General features: G+C 33.5%; 1 protein-coding gene across 1 annotated transcript; it reads left to right on the top strand.

The window, feature by feature from the left end:
• Nucleotides 1-7,312: 7,312 nt before the first annotated feature.
• Nucleotides 7,313-8,122, top strand: LOC134280366 (3-oxo-5-alpha-steroid 4-dehydrogenase 2-like; the record flags this gene model as incomplete). The annotated part of the gene is made up of 3 exons (XM_062762773.1): nt 7,313-7,421; nt 7,670-7,820; nt 7,992-8,122. Coding segments are annotated over 3 exons (327 nt in total), but the record flags the coding sequence as incomplete, so codon positions are not given.
• Nucleotides 8,123-21,397: the final 13,275 nt, after the last annotated feature.

The raw sequence follows: 21,397 nt of genomic DNA, 5'->3' as shown, positions 1-21,397 counted from the left end.
TCTCTGTTTTATATTTTTTTCACATACTTGTTATGTTCATATATTTTTTATCTTTCACTGTGCGTTGTGTTCAACTTTTTTTAATCACTACTCTCTCTATCTCTCTTTCTCTCTTTTTTCTCTCTATCTGTCCCTTAATATTAAAAAAAAATCCAGTGAGGGGTCCATTCGGTGGAGAGTTTCGAAAGTTCCTTTTTTTATTTTTAATGCTATTAAAGTTTACATATAAAATTTAAATATTGTGTAGATGTCTTTTTAATTAAACCCTTCAATTCACTCCGACAGAAAGATTTCAATTTCCACCCGGAATACTTTTTTCTTACTCTAAGTATCGTTCGTGGTAGCTTAGTCAGTGGATCGGGAGGTTATGTTTTCTGAATCCCCGCTGCAACTAACTTAAGTGGATGAAAAATGGGTAACAAATGTTTCTCTGTCATATGCGCTGCCCTTTGAAATGAAAGTTGCACGTCTTTTGCACAAGACCTTCAAAACGGAAACCATGCATCACAGCTGGGGTTGGTACGATAAAGATCACACACTGCTCAATGGACCTGATTGCCGAGTAAAGGTCAAAACTTGACGCAATTCAATGCTTTACGTTGACGTCATGTACGGGATGATACCTGGTTAGTAAATTTCAAACCTGGCGAGGCGGTGCCGAGTCAGGTATGAAATTTACTAACTAGCTATCATTCCCTACTACCCTGTAAATAGGAAATATGTAAAGAAATTACCCCCATCGGTGAAACGTTTACGTATAATCTGTTGTTTATAAATGATTTCTCTGCTACATCCTTCATCAAGCTTATACTGTACCTATTATGACGTCATGCTAAATTAATTGAGCATGATTTAATTATTGATTTACTACTCACTGGGTAAAAGTTATTCACCTTCTTCATGTGACAGACTTCAACCGATCGTAAGACAGTATTTTCTTGAAAAAAAAAACAAAGTTGGGGAAATGTAATATCCTAATATATATGATAATTCTTGATTCACTTTTAAAAGAGGCTGAAATACCATTTAAATTTCTTGAATTAGAAGTAATAATTGAAGGGTTACTTGTAAATCAGGGATATATGTTTTTGATACATTGTTCAGTTTACGTATTTCAAAGTGTTTGAAAACGGCAGTCAATGTCGTATAAACTACATAGTAAGTTTGTAAAAAGGGAGCTTTGCTGACGAAAGAAATTTATCCGTTTAACAAAATGCGTACAAATTAATCGGACAGATGTTCGTATCAATTTACTCTTGTTCTTAATTCTGTGTGATTAACCCTTACCATCTAAAAAAAATAAAGCATATTTAAACAAACTAATTTCATTTCTAAGTTCCAAGAAATATAATAAGTTCATATTTTTAAACAAAGTATGCAGAAAACAAACCTCAGAAAGCAACTTCAGAAAACTACTGAAATTCAAATCGGGCACAGAGTAAAAGCGGAAACAAAAACAAAATATCAAATGAGAGATCTTTGCAATACTGGAGTAAAAATCTTCCTTAGAGATTATTTTTTTTCGTAAGTGAAGCAAGTACTTTTGTATTTTATCATCTGGGGATATAAACAAAACCTGATTATATTTTGCTAAATAAACAAAGGAATTTGACGATGGAAAAGTCAAAATCATCACGTTTATCATTTTTTGGGGGGGGGCTTGCTTTTCAATGATTATTTTTTCTGATTAATTTTTCCAAATATGAGACAGATATATTAGGCTGTTGGCACCCATATCAGATATATCGAAATGTTAAATTAAAATAGCAAGGGGATCATTAATGATGTAGATATTTGAACCTTGGTTTTTCCTTTTACTTGAAGATTCATGTTGGGTTTTGCTGGTCTTTAGGGATTCCTAATACTCATTGGTACCTAATCCTTTATCCCACCTCTGATATTTCCAGAGGTCAGTGTTTTGTTTAAAAAATTGTATCTGTTTTTTTTAATCATTCTCTTCGATTATATTGTATATTAGTAATATACTTAACAACTTGAATTGAAAACTTCATTCAACGACTGCTTCTAGCTAATAAAGGGAAATGGGGATAGCGAACAGTATTCAATCTCAATGTCCATAAAACAAACAAAATAAGATCATTGCAAACACGGACCCCAGAAACATCAGAGATGGGATCAGGTGCCAAGGAGTAGTAAGCATTCCCTGCTGACCGGTCACACCTGCCGTGTTCTCCTTGTCATGATCAGGAAATAACGGGAAAAAACCGTCATCAATTTTGACTTTAAACGCGACTGCTGAAATCATGAAAACAAAATAACATGAAAAAAAATTATCTGAAGAACTGCATTCTTTTCGTGTCTGAAATACAAATGAGGCCTACTCTCTAACCAAATGGTGGCCCATTTAGCTTTATTCTAAATGCAAGGAGAAATAGAAAATCTGGATTTGTTTGCATTTACAGAGTTATACATTTCAATTATTTCAGTTTTGTCAGTTATACAAATCTTTGAAGTACATGTTAGGTAAAGAAAATCAATATGCTGTGCTTTATAAATGCAAAAAAAAACTGGAAACTATCTTATATATTCGGATTAAGGACGTTCTATACACTGCATACTGATGGCTTTAAACAAGACTGTTGATATTTCATGGAGCCACTTAACCTTCGTTGTCATGTATGGTCACCGATTTTGATGTAACTTCACCTATTCTCACACTACTGGCTTTTAAAACCCCTGTCCGTATGAAAATCCTCTGTCTTTCTCTGCATTATACAACATTTTCACAGTAAGCTACGATATATCTACAGTAAAGAGAAGAAGTTTACACACTCCTAGAACACTGTCCTGTTACCTAAGATGTTGAATTATCAATTAAGTACATTTAGTTATTTACCTTTAAAAAAAAATTAACAAACTACAAACACATAGTTATACATTTTTTTTTATTTGTTAAGAGATTTTTTTAGTTCTGTCATAACTTTGAAATAACTGAAAAAATTAAATCTTTGCTTCAAAAATATTTATCTATCTATTTTCTAAATTAATTTTTTAATTATTCTTTGAATTGATTAATAAGTTTAATTTTTTACTTTTTTTATTTTGTGAACACCTGTTTAATTCATAAAATACTTGTAATAATTTTGTTTAAAAAAAAAAACTCCAAAAAACAGCAGGGATAATACTGCATCGACAGGGTATAACATTTATTGCCTGAGTTATGATTGAAATTGAAATTTTGAAATTATGCAATAAATGTGGCATAATTTAAGTTATTGTGAAACATGAGAATTTTGTACGCGTTTCATATAGTGCGTGTAAATATATTTTTAAGATTAAAGTTTATGCAGTTTCATATTATGTGTTTATGTTTCTTCACTGAATAAAATACAGGAGTCCACAGCGGGAGTCAATTACAATCATTTCAGTGTGATGACTATTAAATATCGTAATAGTCTGAAATATCACTAAATAAAATACAGAGTCCACAGCGGGAGTCAATTACAATCATTTCAGTGTGATGACTATTAAATATCGTAATAGTCTGAAATATCACTAAATAAAATACAGAGTCCACAGCGGGAGTCAATTACAATCATTTCAGTGTGATGACTATTTAATATCGTAATAGTCTGAAATATCAATCATTTCTGAAATGGAAGCAGAAATAGGAAATGCACAATTCAACATTTTAATGCCAATATGTTAAATATCCGCAGTTGTATGAAACTGGGTTTAAAAATCAGATAGATTAATAACGAGATGGTGTTGAATAGTTTATAGAAAACATTCCTATTGTAGGTGACAGGTCTGAGAAATGAAAGTTTTTTTTCTGAATTATTCAACACCATAGAGTTATTTATCATTCTTAAAAGGTTCCCCATTTCGGATCCAAAAAACAATCAATTTTGTCGTTACAGTAATACAATAGGATCTAGGTTATTCATTTATCCACATGTGGCTCAATTTAAGCAAAATTTTCAGGAATCTTCTTAATAAATTTACAGTCCTCATTTTGTTAGGTCTATCGCCGGGGAAATAAGTGTCAAACTTTCCAGCAACAATAAAACATGAGAAAAAGATTAATCGAATAATAACATGTTTGTTTTTATAAGGTTTTAGAGATTAGTGACGGTTAACTCTCTGCCTCTTTATAGTTCTCAACAATTGTCCATATAGTGTCACTGTGTAATTAAGTAGAAATTGGGTGTTTTTGTAGTCCAACAGTAAATAAAGATTTAGAAATAAGTTCAATGAAAATAATAGATGAAACATATTGGAGTTCAAAATAAAAGTCCAAAAGAAGTGTTGTAAAATGGGTCAATTTAACAACAAGGTGATGCACCAATAAAGGTCTCTCAAAATAAAAGTATCTCGATGCATATATATGTTTTATTGGTGAGACAAAAGAGCATGCATAGTAGTTCTTTAATGAAAAGTGGATTGAAATAGAAGACGGACTTTCCATTAAATATTTATTTTCTACCCCCCCCCCAAAAGTCACATATCCAATGCAGAAGTTTATTACTGATTAAATAGATATTTACACAAGTTTATTTTCTTTTCCTTATTTGTGCATTCTGATATGCATCATTATGTTATATAAAATCCTTTTTAAAAGGAGGGGGGTATACGCAAGCCTGCAAGGAGCACAAATATTGCTATGAGTATTCATGCATCCATGTAAAATGACGTGGATCTTACCACAAGTAACAATGTTGATTCTGATCTCAAAGTCCCGACTTTTATATTGATTTATTGATGCAAGTAAAGAAAACATCACGTCCATATCTTGGTGTCTAACGATTGTACTGTATTACTTGACAAACACAGGCCTGGAAATGAAACAAGAAATTCTGCAAAATTATCCATAGGCCTATATCATGGAATTATGTCACAGTTAAATACATTGAGAGAGGAGGAAAGAGGAAGTTAAAGATTATTCATCGCCCCACAGTTCATAAATTCAAACACAAAAAGAGAGATAGAAAGAGAGGGAAAGAGAGATTATTCTACGCTCCAAAGTTCATTAATGAACAAAAACAGTATATCCTGTATCTTACAGGAGGTAAATTTAGACTCTTGGTCTGCATTCATAAATAGAAAATAAGAACCAAAACAAACATCACAGAATTCTATAGAGTATATATATTTATCATTGTGGTTAAGAAATAACACCTTGAATCACTGGCTAGCCAAATCAGAGTCCTTATCTAAGAATAAACATTCGGAGAGCAGGAGGGAGGATGACGTCATTTATTTTACAAATATTAATAAAATGCGACTCGCACAACATGTAAATCATTAAATGCAGTAGTCTTTAGTTAAACGAATCTTTAATTTCCAAATATAGAGTAATTATTTTTTCTCTATTTTTAAAGGGAAAAAAATATTAAAAGAAGTAAAATATGAACTTAATATTGGAACAAGTTAACCGCGTGTTTTCAGCCTCCGATTCGCTTAGATTTGTTTCCGGTCTGATGGTTTTGTGGGGGATTTCTAATTTAGTCACGCTGCAGTTCACCACGGCCCCGTACGGCCGGTACACCCGTCCCGGATGGGGATGCCTCGTGCCTGCGAAGCTCGCCTGGTTCCTACAAGAGTTACCGTCCTTTGTTGTGCCGCCTACATTACTCTGAAGGTGGCGCTATGATGAGTTAGTGAATATTCATGGCAATGATATGATTTTGATTGGATGCTTTCTGTAACACTACTTTCACAGGTGAGATTTATTTTTTTTTTCTTTGGATTTTTTAATACTTTTTTGGGTCAGTCTGTTGTTTATGGTTTTAAAAAAAGTGCAAAATAAAAGGAAATTGAAGCTTATTTAATAGTACTGTTTTCCCGAGTTTCTTATACATGTTATATTGAAAACTTTTGTAATAATTTCATAGCAATGCACATCACTACAACAGAGATAGATCAAACAAACACCAAAGAGTTTTCAGAGTTTAAGTTTTTTTATATCATTTTATTTCTATATTTTTCCAAAAAAGAGAGCGGGACGATAAAACAAAATAGAAATCCGACGCAAGAATAAAAAAAAAAACTCGCAAACAAATTTTCCGTACAAGAAAACTTTATCCCACGGAGGGGTGTGTGTGTCGTTTTTTCATATTTTTTAACACGTGTACATGTCCCAGGGGCTTATGTTTTATAGTGTCCAAGGTTATTTTCATAACTCGGAAAACCTGAGGTTCGTGCATAATCGTCAAATTATTTGATAGAATAATTTAACCTTATTTCAGGACTTTCATTTTCCCGCTGAGGATAAGAGGAGGTAAATCCATTCCTTTGTTTCCTTTCTTGGCCGCCGTTTTCTTCTGTTCAGTAAACGGCGCTCTACAGACGTTCGGGATACTCCTACCGAATACTGAGATCCACCACTGGTTCCAGAAGGCAAGATTCTGTCTTGATATGTTTGTTTGTTTCTCTGAAGAAAATGGCGGCTATGAAAGGAAACAAAGGAACTCATATTCATGTTCTTCTGTTCAGTGAACGGCGCTCTACAGACGTACGGGATACATGTACTCCTACCGAATAATGAGATCCGCCACTGGTTCCAGAAGGCTAGATTCTGTCTTGGTATGTTTGTTTATTTTTCTGTATGTTAAAAACGTCCCTCTCGAGGAATTCTCACTCATATGCACGGAGACATCACCGCTTCATGAATTTGTCGTTGGAAAGCTGCAAATATTATCACATACTCGGCACTTAGGTTATTGAGCAGTGAGGGATCTTTTTTGTGACAACACCTACTGCGACATGGGATTTCGCTCTACAGACGTACGGGATACTCCTATCGAATACTCAGATCCACCACTGGTTTCAGAAGGCAAGATTCTGTTTTGGTCTGTTTGTTTGTTTATCTGTATGTTTAAAATGTCCCTTTCGAGAAATTCTCACTCAAATGCACGGAGACGTCACTGCTTCATGAATTTGTCGGTGGAGAGCTGCAAATGTTATCCCATACTTGGCACTTAGGTTATTGAGCAGTGAGGGATCTTTTTGTGGCAACACCTACTGCGACACGGGATCTCGGTTAATACCGTCTCTTCCGAAAAACCGGTCTCCCACAGTGAGATTCGAACCCGCGACGCACGGATCAACTCCTTACTTTGCGACTCTAGAGAAGACGCTCTAACAACAAGCTGCGCCATGCGGGTGACTGTCTTGAAATGTAAAACCAAAAGGGAAAGAATTATCCGCAACTTAGTGTTTGTTTGAGCTTATAAAGTCAAATTACACACTAGAGGGAAGCAAAGTAGTTTCTAATTTTTTAAGTTTTCATACGCAAATATCTGTACACCGAAACAGATTTGTATTATTTTGTTTCATTTCATTTTATTTTTTAGGTATTATGTTATTTTTTACGGCAATGTACATCAATATCCGATCTGACAGTTTGCTGACGTCATTACGGAAAGAAAAAGATGACACGTATCAAACAAAAATCTGGGGCAAATGCAAAGAAAATTGTATGTGATTTTTAAAATAAAACTTATCTTTGAATTATTATTGTTAGGGTTGCTAACTTAATTTTTTTTCCTCGGTGGGATTTCTATTCGAGCACGCGTCTATGTTGCTAACTTTTATTTTTATCCTTAGGATTTCTATTCGAGTACGTCTCTGTTGCTAACTTTTATTTTCATCCCTAGAATTTTTTTTCGAGTACGTCTCTCGTGCCTACTATTATTTTTATTCCTAGGATTCCTATTCGAGTACGTGTCTGGTGCTAACTTCCTGGGAGAAATAGTGGAGTGGATCGGTTTTTCTGTGGCGTGTTTTAATCTCCCCTCTTTGGCATTTGCTGTATTCACTCTGTGTTATATCGGCCCTAGGGCTGTCCATCATCACAGGTAATTTACCGAGTATATATGCACTCTATTTGAAAAAGACTATAGAAGTTTAATTTTTTATGGCATTGAGCTCACTTATAACTTTTTAATTCAGCAATAAAAGCAATGTACCAATTTCACCTTACTCATATCATTGATCACTTGGTTTATTCAATTTTATTTATTTTGCAGATTTTATCGAGAGAAATTTGAGGATTATCCAAAAGACAGAAAGGCTCTGATTCCATTTCTTCTGTAAGACGGGGTTTCAACCACAAAATGGCGGGGATCGTGCAATAAATACACTTACATTTGATTATATTTGTATATATTTCCCTGAATTTCTAAAGTTATGAAAAAATAAGGAGAAAAAAACTATACTGGTGAACTAGATGTGTCTCATTGAAAATTCTTACTTTTTAATTAGGTAAACTATATTCCGAAACACTTTTCACGGTGGATTAATGGTATTCATGGTGTTTAACGCCAAGTTGGCAGTGCATTTACATGTAACAAATTTGGTGTTATTTTTCATTTAATGCAATTCCATTAAACAAGAAACCTATAGACCACATCCTTCACCTAACCACATTATCTGGCAACAAGAGGCCCATGGGTCACACCACTCCCCTAAGCATATTGGCTAGAAAACGGCCTAGAAAACGGCACTCATCAGCTAAGTATTGAAAGTAGGACTTTAAATTTAAATTATTTGAGAATACTTCCATTACGCCAGACGATGGGCCAGATATGAAAAAGAAGACGTTGACACCTTCTCAGAATGGATTAAATGTAACAGATCCATGTTAAAATCGCGTATTAAATGATTGAGGGGCAATATGAAAACCATCTATCCTTCTTTTTTCAATAAACCAGAAGTGAAAAAAGAATAAGATAGATTACATGCACGTATTGGTCCCTGCCGACAAAGCAGATAACTGCATGTACATTGCCTTCGTTTGTAAGGCTAATGTTATATAAATTGCATTCTAGAAGAACTTGGACTTAATTTTACAAGTGGTAACCCTACTTATACTCATACTTCCCTTTCTAAGGAAGATATTTTTTCAAAATCTCCCCTTAGTTTTGAATACTTTTAATATTCCACAGAGTCAAAATGAATTTGAACTACCTTATATATATATATATTTGATTCCGAATCTTTATAAGAATCCTTACAAAGGCACATTTTGCTGGTTCCAGTATATGTTCAACCAAGCCTCTTTCTTTACTCCTCACTAATATATTGACAGTGGTGAAGGAAAACCTTCAAGAGTACTGTGCAACTATATATTCAAGAAAAGGTGTGAATCAGATGTGGGAACTAAAAAATTCTAAAGAACTTTTGGACAACTTGAAATTATAAGACTTTACAAAAATCAACAGCTTAAAAAATTACGACTTTTCAACTTTATACACAACAATTCCCCACGGCAAATTAAAATCCAGGCTTTCTGATATCATTGACAGTTGCTTCTTCAATAAAAATAGAACTCATAAATTTACTTACCTCGTCATTTGTCATTTGCAAAATTAGTTTGTTAAAACAGATTCTGATTGCACACATAAGTACTCTGAAGTTGACATCAAGAAGATGCTTGAGTTTCTGACTGACGATATATATGTGGTTTTTCCAGGTATTCCAACAATCTATTGGAATTCCCATGGGTACAAATTGCGCTTCGTTATTAGCAGACTTATTTTTATATTCATATGAATCAGAATTTATGCAAAATCTTATGCTTGAAAAGAAGAAAACACTTGCTGTGGCCTTCAAATCGACATTTGGATATATCGACGACGTATTGTTAATTAATAATGGTAATTTCCATTCCTACGTTGATACGATATATCCTGGTGAGCTTGAGATTAAAGATACCGAGTCCGAGACTTCTGCTTCATACTTGGATATTTTACTTTAAAAAGACAGCAATGGTAATCTAACAACCAAGCTATATGATAAACGTGATGACTTTAACTATTCTATCGTCAACTTCCCGTAATTATGCAGCAATATACCTTCATCACCTGCATACGGAGTATTCATATCTCAGTTGATTCGATACGCAAGAGCATGTTCTACATATGAACAATTTCTAAAACGAGGTAAATTATTGACAAGCAAGTTTATGAAACAAGAATATCAGCAGTCTCGTCTAAAGTCATCTTTTCGTAAGGTCTTCGTTGTCAGCAAATACAATTTATCATTGAGTCAAATGCTGACTGTCGTTTTTCATACAAATTGTTAGTCCATTATGTACACACTGAATTGACGACAGATTTTTTTCCGGTTATTTCCTGATCATGACAAGGAGCACATGGCGGGAGTGACCGGTCGGCAGGGGATGCTCGCTCCTCAATGGCACCTGATCCCACCTCTGATGTTTTGGGTGTCCGTGTTTCCTCTGCTCTTATTTTGTATTCTTTTATGGACTTTGATATTGAATGTTGTTCCTTATCTCCATATCCTTTGTCCATATAAAAAACAATGGCTTCAATTTTCTTAAACAATTTTTTTTCTTATATATTCCTTTGTTAAAAAAAAAATCATTCACATTGTGGCCCTCCCTATCACTGGAATCCTGATTTGAACAGATGTGAATCTTCACAATCTAGTGATGCTTCCATATCAATATAACTAATCTATGGCTTTTCCGTTCTATAGAAGAAGATTTTTCCATCTGTTTCATTAAAAAAAAACTTTGATCGCATATAATGACCTAGCCCTCTTTATAATTTGAACAAACTTGATTCTAAACTACCCGGGGGAAACTTCCATTTAAATATGACAAATCATGGCTTTGCTATTCTCCAAAAGATAATCTTTTAAAAATATTTTTCTTAGATATTCTATGTAAAATTTACCTTGTTGTTCCGCTCCACACAAAGGGGTCATAATTTGAAAAAAAAACGTGATTCTGCACTATCTGAGAATGGTTCTACATAAGTATAATTTTTCCTAGGCCGGAGGTTCTTGTGGAAAAGATTTTAAAGTTTTTTCCTATATACATGTACATGTATTCCTTGCTAAACTTTGATTTTCGTTCTACACTACCAGGATGCATCTACATTTTATTTTTCCTGGCACAGTGGGAAGATTTTAAAAAGACTTTTCCTATGTATGTTAATGTTCAAATTTGATCCCCCACTGTAGATACACCTTAACCCCGGGGTCATGATTTGACCTTGAATATTCACTACCTGACGATGCTTCCACAAGAGTTTCATCTTTTCTGGCTCAATGGCTCTTGAGAAGAAGATTTTTAAAAGATGTTATTACTTTTCACTAATTAATTATTATCTCCCCTAAGAGGAGAGTGCGGCCCTTCATTTGAAAAAAAAAAACACTACCTCAATTAACCTAAGGATACTTTGTGGAAAGTTTGATTGGAATTGGCCAAGTGGTTTCTGGGAAGATGATAATGTGAAAAGTTTACAACAACAACGACGACAGACAATGGCCAAATTTGGATCAGAAAAACTCACTTGAAAGTACAATTCAACAATGAATGGTTTATACAAAAGAGGGATAAACTTAAATTTTACCTTATTAGGATGTTTCAATATCTTGAGAAGGAACACTTCTAGTATACCGGTCCCCAAAAATATGGCGCTAAAATATGTGCCGCCGAAGGCGGTGTACAATATATAAGCGATCGCGTGAGCGATCGACAAAACTAAAAAGAAGCAAAAAATTGCAAATTTGACCCCAAATTCGTGTTCCTTGTGAAAAATTGGGTTTAAAAAACTGGTTTTTAAACACAGTTTTTTAAATGAGAATTAAAAGATTTCGTAAAATTACCTACTTGTTTAGGAAGTAAATCTCCATCTTGCGTTGTTTAGGAATGTAGTCACATGATCAATTTTTGACGTAATTTCATAAATATTCATGAGATGCGTTACTTGTGTTTTGACGTAATGAAGACTCATAGTGCAATGCTATTAAAATTGTGTGATGATTTTAGTGAGAAATACAGGGATTTAACAAACGTTAGCTAACTACTAGTCATCGATGGATTGAATTGTGCATCATTATCGATTTGAAAGGAAAAATATTCTGAATATCGAGCTGCAGTGAACGGTACGTCGCTTTTACAATAACTTGCCTAAACTCAGCGCTGAAAATCGTCAGAGTTGATTTACCAGAACTTTCATTTCTTAAACTTTCCTTTGTAAAACAAATATTTCAGGAACTAAACAAAGTGCAAGATATCGGCACGATTCGACAGGCTGATTAATGCAAGTTTTGGGTCACAAAAGGCACTCATAGTGCCTTTTGTAAGCAAAAATTACATAAATTAGCCCAAAGTCAGAAAGATTAAAGAGTGGGTTTATGAAATAACCCCAATTTCAAAAACTATAAAACCTAACCCTAATCACTCGATCGGATGCGTTATGTTGAGGTGAGTGGGAAATTGCGGTTTGTTTACATTCTGCATAGCAACGGCAAGGGAAATAACTGCTCATGCGCAATCGCGTGATTCTGGGGACCGGCATACTAGAAACTTCCCCTTGAGAAATATTTTTTATTGCAACTACTATACAACATTGATTTTTTTGGTAAAATTTTTTTCCAAGGTTCCCCTGCAGTCCAAAATAAATTCTCTTTCGTCAGTAAATTTTAAAATACATGTAGTTCTTTTGTAATATAATACGAAAGTTGCTACAAATAATGAGAAAAAAGTTCGAAAAATTAGCCAACTTTACGAAATATTATTGTTCTTGTGAAATGTTTTTGTGAAAATATCAGTTAATGCATCCTCAAAAAGTCAAGGTTTTGTGAGTTCGGTGTCTTTTACATATTACAAGATTTTCACTGTGGAACATTTATTGACTTATTTCATGAAAACAAGAAATGCTTTTAGAAAAAGAAAATTTGGGGAGGTATAAGTATTATCAAAACTCGGCCTTTTGATAATATTTACATGTAGTATAGAAGAACTGCCTTTGTAAAAATTGAGCTATTTTAAGGTAGATTTCTAATGTTTAAAATCCTTAAAATGCATGAGCTTTCGGGGGCTTCGCCCTGCTTTGAAATCAGCATATATGCTCGCCTGTTTAAGAACTTAATTAAATATACCTGCATCAAAGTTTGATTTGTGGGGCAAATGTTAGTTATTACCGAATAAAGTTATTTGGTGGGAAATTTTTACATATACGTATGGCCTTGACTACTTGACAGGTTAAGGTATTCATTCCCTAATGGGAAAAACTTCAGTGAAATTGAATACATAACTGATACGTAGGCATTGAATACTAAGTTTATTTAGACATATTTCGCACTTATTACTATTAGTATGTATAGTGGGATGTGTCTTAATTTATGAACTTGAATTCTGGTAAGAGTTATCTCCCCTTTTTTAATTAATGAAAAAAAAAATTAGTCGGTAAAAGAATTGTTTTCAATTGTTATTCTATTTTTAATGTTTAAATGCATCTTTCCACCGCAGGATTGATTGATATTCGAATTATTTGAATTTTATTTGGAAAAAAACCACTTTTCCCCATAGACTTCAATGCAATCTTTTTAAATTAAATACTGCTTAATTATTAAAATTTTTCAAACTTTCTCGCGGGCAATCCTTTTCCACTATAAAATGCTTAAATATAGCGTCAGTGTATTATGTGTACTTGATGGACATTTAAGGGTAAGGAATTAGGTCCCATTAGGGATCGAAATCCTAAAAATATGGAGAAATAAGGCGAGAAACGGAGCACATTTTTTTTTCAATGCCGCAGTGGCACTGCACATAGCTCTCCGGTCTTTTAATATATTTTTTTAGGCGAGCTAAAGAACGGTAGCTATATATTGTATGTCATACATGTACCTTGCTGGTCTAAAAGAAATTAGGATACAATGTAAATGATAAGCAATTTTTTTTCGACCAGCGAGCTACAGATCTGCATCTACAATTTCAGCAGTATATTTCTTTCATTTATCGTAGAGACGTTGGGCTATAAATAAAAATATTGTAAAACAAAAATATTTGCGGGATAATATTGTGATTCTGTTGCACTCTCTCCCCTAGATTATTATATAGATTGATCGAGTGGGCTGTAGTGCATTATTATACCATTCGGATAATAACCGACATTGTTCAACTATTACAATCGTTAAGCGCGACACCTATCGGAAAAAATATTAATAGCCACTAAAATAGGGAAAAGACCACTAATTATTTTCCCATAGAACTCCATACAAACCTTAGGCCCTCTCAGTACTTTACCATGACAATTTCAGAAAAATCTTTAGCATCATTTCAAACTTTGTTCTAAGCCCTAACATAAAATACTGAAAAAAATATATGGTCCCATTGCGTTTATAGGTCAAAATTGCAGTTATTTTCAACTTATAGAGATTCGCAGTAAATAACACGCGACATAAAAAATCAACCCCCACTCCTAAAATCTTCCCTGGTATTTCTATAGTTTCTGTAATATTCCCTCATCCCATCATTTATTTCAAAGGTCATTAATTTTACTTTAAAATGAAAACAATTAAATACCTGATTTCAGCCAATGGCGTAACGCCTACCCATTCAGTATTCTGTTTAATGTTCCATAACAAACAAAGCCATGTGTACATCCGGGGATTTGGTGCTCTCTTTCCTATACTTACATACTTACCTGTCCCAGAATTAGTCAATTGGGGTAATTTCAAATACTATACACCTACCTGTGAACATGTATGAAATTTGAGTCCTGTGACTTCAGTGTATTGGATACTGTGACCATCTCAAATGATGACACCTTACTGCTACCAGCACAGTTCAACGGAGTGAATGACGTCTGGGCCGGTGATGATATTTGGATATATTGGTGACTGTAATAAATAAAATATTTGTACAATGAATTGTTTTTGTGTTTTAATGTTAATAAAGTGATATTAAGTCAAAATTGAGTCAATAATTTCATAAGGGTGGATTCTACCCAGAATTAGGTAAAAAGCTGCAAAATTGGATAAATCATAGTTAATTAAGCAAAATTCAAAGGTTTTAAAAAGACTGATATAGAATTTTTTTATGCTTATGCAAAGTAAATTATTTAAGACTCTGATATACTAATTGATTCTTATCTAATCCCTCCTATTGCTTAAGTATGTACAAAAAAGTTTCCCCAACCCCCAGTGAAAAACACTTAAAGAAATAGCAGGTGCCCCCTTTTATTTTTGTTTACAATTAATTTAGACAAGAGTAAATCAATCCTTTTGATAACAAATCAAAGTTCAATATCTATAGTCTTATACATTACAATCAGAAGCTACTTTTTGAATTTCATGCTAAGAAAAGGAGAATTTAAATAATTTTTTTTTTAAATTAAAGAAAAGCAAAAACTGACTTCAACCCCCAAAATGTACTATACAGTAAGAGGCTGGAAGGTTAATAAATAAAAAATTTACCTGCAATGTACAGAAAACTGTCCGACAAAATACATCGGGTGGGTAGGGAGTCTCCATTTTCTTCTTATATAGAGAAAATGCCCCTGCTTATCAGAGACCGAGCACTCCCGGGGCCAAGAAAGCTGAAAGATGAAATTCCTCTAAAGTGCTTAAATGAAAATAAATCAATAAAATTAGTCAAATTAAGCATAAATCATGAAAGAAACAACAATATTTTTCAAGTTTTCTAAAAATTTCCTTAATTACATGTCTTCTACAAAGCTAAATGTATGAAAAATGGATCCGCCAAGGGTGGAATACATGTTTTTCAATATTACATATTATTACATGTAAATATAATAAAGGTCAAATGTCATACATGCAGTTCAAGGTCATTACAATAATTTATGAAAAAAATCAGAAGCCAAAGGTCACAACAGTTAAGATATCATCAAGTTGAAATTCTACCTGTCTGGTCAGCAGGTCTAAGGGAAGTAACTCTAAGTACAAAAACTAGAAACCATTAGAAAGTGAGTCGCAGCGAGTAATTCTGATGAAACTACAAAGAGCGAAAAAAGAGAAAACATAGACCTTTGTGTAGCTACAACATATAAACAACAAAACTACAAATTGATCACCCTGCAGCCAAGAAAGGGGGGGGGGCAATCAAGAGGAACACATACACTACCAAACATGAGATGACAAGACAGAAAATGTCCTCCTTTCACTTGTCCATCACAAAAATTCCTTTTATGTGCCACCTTAATTATTTGAAAAAATGCCAAAAGTGCAAAAGTCCAAGAAACTAAGAAAAAATGAACACCAGGTCACTGTCCTACACTTCCATAATATACACAGATAGAGCAAAACATAATAAATACACAGTCACATGTACATGCAAAATACATACATAAATCTATTCATACATACAATCATTCATCTTAAGGACAATCTAATACATTTTCTTAACTTACCTTCCTCCTTTGACCATGCCAACTGTACAGGGCTTTACTAAATTCTATCTTCTCTTACCCCCCCCCCCTTCTCTCTTCAATAGACCCAAATCACCACTAACCCCATTACCGCAGTAAACTAATTCAAATTTTTGCTAAATTTTCTCTCGAAATGTCATCAATCTTCAAATAATTAGCTAAAAATAACATTTCATGACTTTCAAATCACTTTACAGTGTAAAAATTGGGGTCTCTATAGGGAAAAGACCACTAATTATTTTCCCATAGAACTCCATACAAACCTTAGGCCCTCTCAGTACTTTACTATGACAATTTCAGAAAAATCTTTAGCATCATTTCAAACTTTGTTCTAAGCCCTAACATAAAATACTGAAAAAAATATATGGTCCCATTGCGTTTATAGGTCAAAATTGCAGTTATTTTCAACTTATAGAGATTCGCAGTAAATAACACGCGACATAAAAAATCAACCCCCACTCCTAAAATCTTCCCTGGTATTTCTATAGTTTCTGTAATATTCCCTCATCCCATCATTTATTTCAAAGGTCATTAATTTTACTTTAAAATGAAAACAATTAAATACCTGATTTCAGCCAATGGCGTAACGCCTACCCATTCAGTATTTTGTTTAACATTCCATCACAAACAAAGGCATGTGTTCATCCGGGGATTTGGTGCTCTCTTTCCAAAAATTCGTCTACAAGTTGGAAAACAGACACACGTCGTTAGAAATGGCAGACGACGAAAGAATACAGAAATCGAAAGCTGGTAAACAGAAGGTGCATATCAATTATTGACTATCATTCAAGTATCTAAGCATGTTTCTTTCATGAAACACAAGAATTTCCCATTGTTTACTTGTTATCAGTTTGGTCCAGCGTGGCGCTTCTTGGCTACATCCTGAAGTTGGTGATGAAATCGGGGGAACTTTTTTCTCAACAGGACGACCGTGTTTGATTAAGCCTTAATCTAAATGCTTCAATTTCTTGTTTGAATAAGATTCGAGAAATGAACATCATTTTGAAATATATTTGAAAGCTAATTATGAACAAATATATTCTGACATAAGAATAAAATTCACTGGTGTTTGACTTTTTATGATACCGATATATTAAAACATATAAGAACTCCTACAAGAAAGTGTGCTTCAAATAGAATTGATAGATTGTACCATTTATCAGAAGAGCGATTCAAGGCCCTTGGGCCTCTTGTTTAGTCTGATTTAACTCTTGGTATTAAGTAACTTGAGTACGCATGCTAAGAGTATACTGCCAAACTTGTTAAAAAGCGGTCACCTCTATCCAGCGGTCACTTGTCCTATGCGGTCATTTTATTTCCTCCCAATGAAATTTCCTACATAAAGTAACTCTAATAAGCAGTCACCTGTGTAACATGGTCAACGGGCATCGGATTTCAATCAAAATTTTACTGGCACTTCTTGTCTTATTGTACGAAACGACAGGTGATTACTGCAATCTTAATCTTCACTGTGGAAAATTTATTGATTTATTTCATGAAAACAAGAAATGCTTTTAGAAAAAGGAAATCTGGGGAGTTATAAGTATTATCAAAACTCGGCTTTTGATAATATTTACATGTAGTATAGAAAAACTGCCTTTGTAAAAATTGAGCTATTTTAAGGTAGTTTTCTAATGTTTAAAATCCTTAAAATGCATGAGCTTTCGGGGGCTTCCCCCTGCTTTGAAGTCAGCATATATACTCCCCTGTTTAAGAACTTAATTAAATATACATGCATCAAAGCATATATACTCCCCTGTTTAAGAACTTAATTAAATATACATGCATCAAAGTTTGATTTGGGGGCAAATGTTAGTTATTACCGAATAAAGTTCTTTGGCGGGAAATGTTTACATATACGTATGGCCTTGACTACTTGACAGGTTCAGGTCTTCCAGCCCTAACGGGAACAAATTCAGTGAAATCGAATACATAACTGATACGTAGGCATTGAATACTAAGTTTATTTAGACATATTTCGCACTTATTACTATAAGTATGTATAGTGGGATGTGTCCTAATTTATGACCTTGAATTCTGGTAAGAGTTATCTCCCCTTTTTTAATTAATAAAAAAAATAGTCGGTAAAAAATTTGTTTTCAATTGTTATTCTATTTTTAATGTTTAAATGCATCTTTCCACCGCAGGATTTATTGATATTCAAATTATTTGAATTTTTTTTTTTTGAAAAAAACCCCTATTTTTCCCATGGACTTCAATGCAATCTTTTTTAATTAACTACTGCTTAATTAATGACATCTTTTAAACTTTCTCGCGGGCAATCCTTTTCCACTATAAAATGCTTAAATATAGCATCAGTGTATTATGTGTACTTGATGGACATTTAAGGGTAAGGAATTAGATCCCATTAGGGATGGAAATCCTTAAAAATATGGAGAAATAATGCGAGAAACGGAGCACAATTTTTTTTCAATGCCGGGGTGGCACTGTACATAGCTCTCCGGTCTTTTAATATATTTTTTTTCGGAGAGCTAAAGAACGGTAGCTATATATTGTATGTCATACATGTACATTGCTGGTCTAAAAGAAATTAGGATAAAATGTAAATGATAAGCATTTTTTTTTTCTGACCAGCGAGCTACAGATCTGCATCTACAATTTCAGCAGTATATTTCTTTCATTTATCGTAGAGACATTGGGCTATAAATAAAAATATTGTAAAACAAAGATATTTGCGGGATAATATTGTGATTCTGTTGCACTCTCTCCACTAGATTATTATATAGATTGATCGAGTGGGTTGTAGCGCATTATTATACCATTCGGATAATAACCAACATTGTTCAACTATTACAATCGTTAAGCGCGACACCTATCGGAAAAAATATTAATAGCCGCTAAAAATTCGTCTACAACTTGGAAAACAGACACACGTCGTTAGAAACGGCAGACGACGAAAGAATACAGAAATTGAAAGCTGGTAAACAAAAGGTGCATATCAATTATTGACTATCATTCAAGTATCTAAGCATGTTGGTGATGAAATCGGGGTAACTTTTTTTCTCAACAGGACGACCGTGTTAGATTAAGCCTTAATATAAATGCTTCAATTTTTTGTTTGAATAAGAATCGAGAAGTGAACATCATTTTGAAATATATTTGAAAGCAAATTATGAACAAATATCTTCTGACATAAGAATAAAATTCACTGGTGTTTGACTTTTTATGATACCGATATATTAAAACATATAAGAACTCCTACAAGAAAGTGTGCTTCAAATAGAATTGATAGATTGTACCATTTATCAGAAGAGCAATTCAAGGCCCTTGGGCCTCTTGTTTAGTCTGATTTAACTTTTGGTAATAAGTAACTTGAGTACGCATGCTAAGAGTATACTGTCAAACTTGTCAAAAAGCGGTCACCTCTATCCAGCGGTCACTTGTCCTATGCGGTCATTTTATTTCCTCCCAATGAAATTTCCTACATAAAGTAAGTCTATTAAGCAGTCACCTGTGTAACATGGTCAACGGGCATCGGATTTCAATCAAAATTATACTGGCAGTTCTTGTCTTATTGTACGAAACGACAGGTGATTACCGCAATCTTAAGCCAGGAATTCCTGTCTTGATCGCAATCGTAACTACTCGGCCATTTCAGTGAACGATAAATAACTATTATTTCTCTTTCGGAAAATGACCGAGTAGTTATGAAGGGTTGTGACTATCTGCAGAGTTAGTGATTCATCCTAAACTGATGGATTTTTAAAATGTTTCATTTTCATTCAATAAATAAATTCCCCAAGACATTTAAATTCCTACATCTGCGTGAGTTTTTATCAGCTAATGAGCGCAGCCCTTTATATTACTGGTCACCTGTCTTTTGAGGATCAGACAGGCATCTAAAGCGAAATCCCTCTCTTTAGCGGCCATTTTATCTGATCACGTGACCTGATCTGGAGTCAGCTGATTCCCGATATTTGTTACTAATGTAAATATTCGGTCAAGTTTGCGGTATCGTGATCAAAAATATATAAATAAATTTATGAAATACCAATACCAAAAAATTTCAACTTGATAAGCTTATGAATTATTTAAAAAAAAAAATAACTGATCAATCTATTTTTTTTTTACAAAACTCAAACAGCGACGCTTATGACGAAAAAACGAATATTGTTGATAACTGATCATCAGGGTATTTATTTCTGGATTTGAATCAAGTTTAAAAAAGTACAACGTAACTATTATTCATCTATTAATGGATGTGATATTTATTGTTTACCATTAAAAGTGTAATATTTACATTTGCAAATGTTTCCTTTATATAACAGTACTGAAAGCAAGCGTTTTTATAACTGTATAAATACAGGTCAAGAGGTCAAATATGTGCGTATGGATAAACGTTTGACGTAATTTCTCATTGATGTCATAAAGGGTCGACGTGCGTTCAGTGGATTACAAACATGCCGTCGGGTTTAAAAAGTAATGCATTTCACACGTTAATAGTCACAATCAGGCAAATTTAAAGTATGAATAAATCACAAATGTAAATATAAGTAATAAGGTATCATTTTTAAAAGTTTTATTGGGATGTAAAACAGGTTGGCACATGATCAAACCTTCCATAAAGCCCTTCAGACTTTATGGGATTTGATCAAGTGACAAACCCGTTTTACATCCCAATAAAGCTCAAAAAATGATACCTTATTTCTTAATAAATGAGTTACTATATCGCTGACCCGACTCTGAGATCAAGCTGTAAATGTTTTATGCATGATAGGCATTTTAATTTTAACACTTAAGAAACTCACATCATTGTAGAAGCCATAAATACGGTTTATATATACATTGTGGCTTGAGTATGTTGTCATAGTTGTGAATTTCACAACGGAAAAAGTCCATTAGGGATTAGTAACGCTTCATTGCTCTGGACACCTGTGCACTTCTGATCAACTGAGAATACGTCTGACAGTGATTTGTCTGTTTATTATACAACAATCCAATGACATGTACATGCATTTAAAAAAAATATATGTACAGGAGTTAATTTTACAAATTAAGTTTAGATAAAATAATATTTGATTGATTTTCTTCATTGCATTAAAATTCATTCTTTACACAAGAAAAAAGGGTTGCTTTGATAGGGGATAATGCTTTTACCTTGTAAAATACAATACACAATATACAAATATTTTATATAATTTCTGGGATTCATTGAATTTTCTTTGAATTCATCCACAAAAGTCACGCAGATTTGAAAAAAAAGTGAG

Source organism: Saccostrea cucullata, unplaced genomic scaffold, assembly GCF_032062105.1.
Source record: "Saccostrea cucullata isolate Sc308-1 unplaced genomic scaffold, CSIRO_AGI_Scuc_v1 ctg794, whole genome shotgun sequence".
In the NCBI taxonomy this organism is placed as follows: domain Eukaryota; kingdom Metazoa; phylum Mollusca; class Bivalvia; order Ostreida; family Ostreidae; genus Saccostrea; species Saccostrea cuccullata.
This window is presented reverse-complemented; position numbering and strand designations above follow the sequence as displayed.